The 7,350-nt window shown below is 48.7% G+C and overlaps 1 protein-coding gene across 1 annotated transcript; it reads right to left on the bottom strand.

Annotated features, from left to right (window-relative positions):
- Nucleotides 1–624: 624 nt before the first annotated feature.
- Nucleotides 625–5,968, bottom strand: LOC310764148 (uncharacterized protein). The gene is made up of 2 exons (XM_083617566.1): nucleotides 4,236–5,968; nucleotides 625–1,366 (listed from the first exon to the last, which is right to left on the bottom strand). The coding sequence occupies exons 1-2, from the start codon at nucleotides 4,681–4,683 to the stop codon at nucleotides 822–824; spliced, it is 993 nt and encodes a 330-aa protein (XP_083473692.1). The 5' UTR covers nucleotides 4,684–5,968; the 3' UTR covers nucleotides 625–821.
- Nucleotides 5,969–7,350: the final 1,382 nt, after the last annotated feature.

Raw genomic sequence — 7,350 nt, 5'->3', positions numbered from 1 at the left:
GTAACTGTGATAGGCGGAAGGGAAAAAAGAGCAGTGTGGAGGGGCAGTTGGAGCAATAAGACCAAGTAAGTAAAATGGAGGTAGAAAAATCAGGGTTGTTCACCCCTTAGAAAAAGGACTCTGGATTTTCAGTAGAGACAGAAGCAGGGTGGCGCAGTGAACAAACTACTGTTTAGCTAGATGGTTCATCAATACCAAAGGGATGCGGGTGGCATTGTGGGTAAAACCTCAGCGCCTAGGGCTTGCCGATCGCATGGTCAGCGGTTCGAATCCCTGCGGCGGGGTGAGCTCCCGTCTTTTGGTCCCAGCTCCTGCCCACCTAGCAGTTCGAAAGCACCCCTAAGTGCAAGTAGATAAATAGGTACCGCTTTATATAGTGGGAAGGTAAACGGCGTTTCCATGTGCTGCGCTGGTGCTGGCTCGCCAGAGCAGCTTCGTCACACTGGCCACGTGACCCGGAAGTGTCTCCGGACAGCGCTGGCCCCTGGCCTTTTAAGTGAGATGGGCGCACAACTCTAGAGTTGGACACGACTGGCCCGTACGGGCAGGGGTACCTTTACCTTTACCTTTACCATCAATACCACAGACATGCCCTGCTTGGTAACTGATTCTTAAGCAGAGATATCCATTTCACAGTTTTATTGAGCTGGGAATGGAAGGAGAATCCAAAGGGAAACCTGTCCTGAAAACAAACAAACCTGTAACTCCACAATAGCTGAATAAATGCTTCCCCATATTAGTCACTTCTGGAGTAGCTGGCACCTTTCCGCGAAAGGGCATTTGCACCCAGAGGTGCTCGGGATCTTCTGCCGGTGGATCCCTCATTGCTTGGGTACCACCTGCTGGCAGAGGTAGAGGTCCCGGATCTCGGACAGGCTGCTGCAGACGCCACTCAGGGCTTCAGCAATGCTGTGCAAGATGGAGGCAGTCTCCCTGTGGCTCTTAGTATATTCCTGCCGGAAGGCACGCACCTCCTGTGCCAGCTGCTCATTTGACTGGACAATCCGCCTCTCTGCTAGGCTCAGGCGGCTGCTTTCTGACAGCCCTTCCTGAATCTGCACAGTCTCAGGAGCAACCATATCTCCTATGTTGCAGTCGCTTAGGTGCCCAGGTGGTGGTGACTCATGGTCAAATGTGATGCTTCCATAATCCGAACCCAGGGCCTCTGAGAGCTCAGTCTGTGAGGAATTTGAGGGGCTTCTCCTCCAGCCCTCACAAGGATCACTGGGGGCATGGGCAGAGCTCCTGAGCAGCTGCGTCTCAGCCCCCTGGCTCCCACGCTGGTGGATGGCCTTAGTGGGAAGGGAGTGGGATGGCTCTGACTTCACATCTACTGGTTCTTCCTTCACTGGCTCCTCCTTCACACCTGCCCAGAGCAGAGAGGACAGATCAGGTTAACTCAAAGTAGCAGCCAGCTAGAACCACAAGCCCTTTCAGGCTCTTCCTGATATCCAAACATGCAGTTAAAAAGAGAGAGAGAAAGCCAACTTCAAGTTGTCCCAAGAGCCTATATCAAAGGATCTATCACCATACAGAAATGTTTTGGTACAGGGAGACAAGAAAGTGGAAAAGAAAAATATGCACTGCAAGATGGAGTATAAGAAGATGCCTTATAGTTAGACCACTGGTCCATGTAATAGGTTTTTTTATTAGGCAGTCAAAGGCGGCTTGAAAGAGGGATTTCTAATTGTATGCATGTCCTTGGGCCATTTTTACCTCTGAAAAAAAAACACACGAGCTTTCCACTATGTCAACAACCTGTAAAAATAGTTTGAGAAAAATATGTGTACATAGCCATAGGAAGAAATACTTTTCCCCTCAGTCTAAAAGGCTCTTGTCTTGCTGTATCTAACTTCCTTCATCCTTTGTTGCTGTGATGAAATACCTCTCCGCATTATCAGGATGCCACGCTCCACTACATTGTATCATCAATGCAACTTCTTCCTATCTTGTCATGTGATATGCATGGCAATGTCAGCACTTCAAAGACCAATCCATCCTGTTAAAAATAGTGATTTTGATAAAAATGAAGCTAGCCTGAAGGCCAAGAGGGCAAAAGAACAGGAAGTACATCAAGTCGGCGGCGGTGCAAATGAGCAGAAAGATGAGAGAGCAGGCTATGAAAGCAAATGCTGGCCACATTCGCACCAGACATTTAAAGTGCTACGGTGCCACTTTAGACACACCAAAGAATTATGAGAAGTGTAGTTTGTTAAGGGTGCTGCAATTGGCAGGGTGGCTAAACAATCAAGTCCTCTTCCCAGGGTATTATTGGAATTATAATTTTGTGAGGGGAATAGGCATCTCTTAACAAATCTCAACATACCTTAACAAATGACGTTTCCCAGGATTCTCTGGGGGACGCCATGGCTGCTTATAGTGGCATGATACTGCTTTAAATCAGGATGTGGCCTCTGTTTGGAAAATAATTGCCTTCGCCCAACATCACATTAATATAAAGTGCAATGAGGCTTCCAGAGTTCACACTCCAGCAGTAAGAGAACTTTTATATATATATATAAACTAGTGGCAAATGTGATAACAACTTGCTAGTTAATTATGGTTCTGTTTCCCCACATGCCTCCAGTTTGGTAGGCTTTGTGTAAGCAGAGATATTTAAATGTGTTATTCCCAGTGCAGCTTAGCCCTTTGATAGGGCTTTGATTTCACACGCCTCCCCACAGTGTCTGCAAGCAGCAATAACAAATTTATGTTGGGTGTGCAATAATGGAACTACTAAAGAGATTTTGGATTGATTTTTATTGGACAAATGGATACATGGGAAAATATATTTGCTTCTCTAATTTCAGCAACTGTAAACCTATTATCAAAATACTTCTCACAGCTAAGTGGATGCTCGTGTTTCTTAGCTATACCAAAATCTTGTTTTGCTGGTCCAACAAATACACCCCAGGTGACTTTTTACATCAGTGGTCAGGTGCCTGTATGCCCAATTCCTACCAGCCTCAGCCAGCAATGCCATTGGTGAGGGATGATGGGAACTGTAATTCAATGTGTGAAGGCCTGCAAGCTCCCCATCCCTGTTTTAAACCTGTCCAGGGGCAATTCCACACCATACATTTAAAACACATGGTTTCTGCCACCAAAGACTCCTGGGAATTGTAGTTTTCCTCTCCCAGAGTTAAAATTCACAGTGCCCTTAAACTACAGCTCCTAGCATTCTTTGAGGGAAGTCACGTGCTTTAAATGTGCATTGGATACATGCCCCTTACAGGCATGCTGTGAGTATGCTAGCCCAAACGGAGCTAAGTGCTGCTAGAGCGATGCCTCAACTTCCATGAGGCTGCTGCATGGGTGGCGCCAGAGAGGGGCAAGGGGGGGGGCAATGACCCTCCAAACAAGCCCTGCTCCCATTGCTGGACTCCTGTCATCAATATATGCTGTTAATTTTCTTTCCGTGATCTTAACCTGTGGGTTACAACTTGCTCATCTAGAAATATACTTTGTCCCTTCTGTGCCTCCTACCAAGAAACGTTTTTTTCTGGTGCCACTGCTGGGTGGATGAAAAGGGTCACTGGCTAGTTGAGAGGTGGGGAAGCTTTGTGAGCCAACCTTCTAAGGAGCCACATGTCAGTGGTGGGTGGGCCAATGGCTGGGATTTCTAGTTTGAGTGGAAAGCTACATTCTAGAGATGAAATCCAGAGGTTTCTACATACTCACACACACACTCACACACACACAAGTCCCCAAAGAATCCTCAGAACTCTAGTCTGTTGAGGGTACTGGGAATGTGAGGTTTGTGGGTGGGATACTATGGTTCCCAGGATTTTTTTGGGGGGAAGCCATGTGCTTTAAAAGCGCACCGCATGCACTTTTAAGTGCACAGGGCCAGTGGCGTAGCGTGGGGGGTGCAGGGGGGCAGGCCGCACCGGGCGCAACATCTGGGGTTAGGGCAAATCCATGGGTTAGGGGGCGCAAATCCACGGGTTAGGGGGCGCAAATTACTTGCCTTGCCCCGGGTGCTGACAACCCACGCTACGCCACTGCACAGGGCGGATCACACACTCGTACATCCATTCAGGCAAGCAAAAGGTCTTCGTCACCCATTCCAAGGACACTAATTCTAGAAGGCGTGTGGCAGGGTCCGCGAGGGGCGTGGCCTACGGAGGGGGCGGTGCTAATCCAGAGCATCCCGAGGGCCAGATGGAGAGGCCGCATTTGGTCCCTGCGCCTGAGGGTTCCCCCACCTTTGGCTGTGGGCGGAGAACACTCACCCTGAAGAGCCACAACCTCCATAGCGGCAGGCGACGGCGGCGCATCCGAAGGGCGCACGCCGGGCGAGGCCCTCTCGGGGCCGAGCTCCGGTGAGCTGTGGGGCTCGCTGCTGCTGCCGCTGCCGCCGCTACCGGAGAGGTGGGCGAGGCGGGGTCGCCCCCCGGCCTGCGCCTGGCGCTGCAGGAGGCGGTGCCGGGCGATCTTGTCGTTGGCGCGGCGCCGCAGTCCCCGCCAGCGGTTCTTGACCTCGCCGATGTCGCGCTGGTTGCGCCCGGCCGCGTTGATCTTGTGGGTGATGCGCCACCAGATCTTCTGCTTCTCGTAGGCGTTGACGGTGGCGGCGCCGAAGAGCAGCTGCTCGTAGCGGAGCACCTCGCTCATCAGCACCTCGATCTCCTGCAGCGTGAAGTTGGGCTTGCGCTTCAGCAGCCCGCGGCGCCCGGCCATCGCGCGGCCTCCGCCCGGCGGCGCGCACGCCCCAGACACATGGCTCTCCGCCGCCGGCGGCACAAACGCGCGGGCGGCGGTGGCGCGGAAAGAGAGCGCGAGCGCGAGCGCAAGGGCCTTTTGTCTGCTGCTGGCTGCACCGGGCCAGCCCGTCTCTCGCCCCCTGGCGGAGGCACTTGGCGCAGAGAAAGGAGATGGGCGGCGTGGGAATCGGTGTGCGCGTGTTTGTGTTTGCTCCTTTAAAGGAGCTGGACCCCGGCTCTGTCCCCCTGCAGGCTAAATCTGATCCATGTGGAATCCCCGCTCTCCCACCCGGCAGAAGTTCTCCCACGTGGCGGGCAGAAGTTCAGCAGGTGATGCTTTTCACGGAGAGGCAGTGATGTGAAAGGTGCTACCTGCTGTAATTCCTCCTGCACATCACACGTGTAGCAAAAGGCCCGGAATCCCATCTTAAAGACTAATTAATATATTGTGACATAAACTTTTGTTGACTAGGGAACCCCGCTTGTCTGGTGCGGGGTGATGAACTTACTTCCGCTTTAGGTTACCTGGTGTTCTGCAGCCGCCACTGTTTTGGGCTTCAACTTCCTTCAGCTCTAGCCAGGAGCAGGTTGATTAAGGATTTCCTTCGTCGTACATTACGTGCATTAGGGCTATCACTTGGTTCAATAAATTCCCATCATTTGCACAGTTAAACATGTGCTTAATAGGACTTAAAATTCCTGCATTGTGCCTTAATTGAATCCCAGAATATTAAAACCAAAATACCTCTGCAAACCATTTAAAAAAACAAAAAAAAAACAAAACCACAGCCCTTCAACCAATAGCAGTGTGCTTTTCCTTGAGCATGTGAGGCAAGAATCCCACCACTTGAGGGCAGGGCTGCATTAGCCAAGCGGAAAGCGAAGTCCCAGACTATTTCTCCATCCTTTCAGTGCATGCTGATTGGTGAAATCAAAGTGTCGGGGTTGATGATAGTTATTCAAGATTAACTAACACTGGAGTAAGACAGTGTCCAGCCTTGATTAAAATCCATTGCTCTGCCCCTGCCACTTGTGTTTTCCCCCTAAGTGTTGTGTTCCACAACTTGTGATAATGGTTACTACTACTGGTGCTCTAATGAAAGTGGGATCTAAGGACCCTGATCTTTCTACTGATCCTTTCACCAGGAGGGGAATGTGGAAATGAAGCTGAACAAGAATTCCCATATATTTCTTTTATTTCTGCCCTTTTCCCAATAAAAAGCAGGCCCCTTTACAGATGATTCCATTTTTACTGCCCCCTGCAAAAACAACAACAACAAAAAACAACAACAACCCCTACTTAAAAGGTGCCCAGCAGAAAAACAAACGCATCTATTTGTCTGGAATTTGGCAGACAATATTCACTCAGAAAGAGCTGGCAACCCTGCACATTTTAATCAGTTCTGGAAAAAAGAAAAAAAGTGATAACTGATTAAACTAATTAAACAATGCTAGCCCCATTGAACTTCACCTTCCTCTCCATGGGCGTAGTCAAGGGGGTTGTATTGATAAAAATCAATACAAATCTGAGGTTTCCCCTCCTAACAAAAATTCTGGCTACGCCCATGTTCCTTTCCTCTCCCTGCAGCCCTCGGTGTGCCCTCAAAATTTGGTCTGGAGGATTGGGATAGCTCAGTCAGTAGAGCTCTTCATCTGAGGGTCTCTTCATCTGAGGGTCATGGGTTCAAGCCCCATGTTGGGCAAAGTATTCTTCATTTCAGGGGGTTGGACTAGATGACCCTTGTGGCCTCTTCCAACTCTATGAGTCTATGAAACAGATTTTGGATGTACATGGGGTGGCTGCACTTGGGAGGACAGAAAGCTTCCTGGAATGCAGGTTTCTGCCCATTTTTTTTTTTAATCAGTAATTGGGCATCAGAGATGAAAAGACCATGGCTATGTCATGTTGAGCTCCTGAGACATTGGGAGATCCATGATCCAATAATCCTCATTCTTTTTAAAATTTAAAAATTGTGCATGTGGGACAGTGGTGTTGGAAAGGATAACTCCTTTCCTCCTACTGTTTTGTTGTTTCTGCTGCAACAAACCAGCATGGCGAATCCTTTGGAAATCCCTCTAGTAATCCTGGGACAGCATAATTCAGTGCCATAAATAACAAAGGGTGCTAAAGTCCCCTTGTATACTTTCCAGCATTAGATGGAGAAATCCATAGTGTTTACCGAGGAAAGACAAGGCCATCCATTTTTCATTATTTTCAGTGGAAAGCAGAAGTTCCACAGCTCTGAGTGGCCAAGGGGAAGTGATTGCTTCATTTTATGCACTGCAGTGCAGAGAGAGACCACCAAGGGTAGGGAATTGTCCTCATCTCAAGGTATCGTAAGGTGGTATTATTATTATTATTATTATTATTATTATTATTATTATTACATGTTTATTATTACATTATTATTACATTTTTAATATTAGAGGGAAGGGAAGAGCACAGAAATTCCTCTTTAAGTGACTACAGTTGCTCCGTTCAGGGACTGCGCCACTCAAGCAATTAGCATTTATGGTTTCCCATAGCCCCGAGACATTGTTATCTGGCTCTGAGTCACTGCTGGAATGGCTCCCTCATAGATGCTCATGTAAAACTGTTTTAAGTGTAAACATCTTCATTTATTAAGTTCCCAAGTTCTGTGCA

Source organism: Podarcis filfolensis (genome assembly GCF_964270895.1).
Source record: "Podarcis filfolensis genome assembly, chromosome: 6".
NCBI lineage: Eukaryota > Metazoa > Chordata > Lepidosauria > Squamata > Lacertidae > Podarcis > Podarcis filfolensis.
This window is presented reverse-complemented; position numbering and strand designations above follow the sequence as displayed.

What these genes read in the sequence shown, in the direction of transcription:
- LOC310764148 (XM_083617566.1), bottom strand. Translation starts at nt 4,683, where the DNA reads ATGGCCGGGCGCCGCGGGCTGCTGAAGCGCAAGCCCAACTTCACGCTG. An exon ending in GGAGGTTGTGGCTCTTCAGG is followed by an intron (nt 1,367 to 4,235) that starts GTGAGTGTTCTC and finishes TGCTCTGGGCAG; the next exon opens with GTGTGAAGGAGGAGCCAGTG.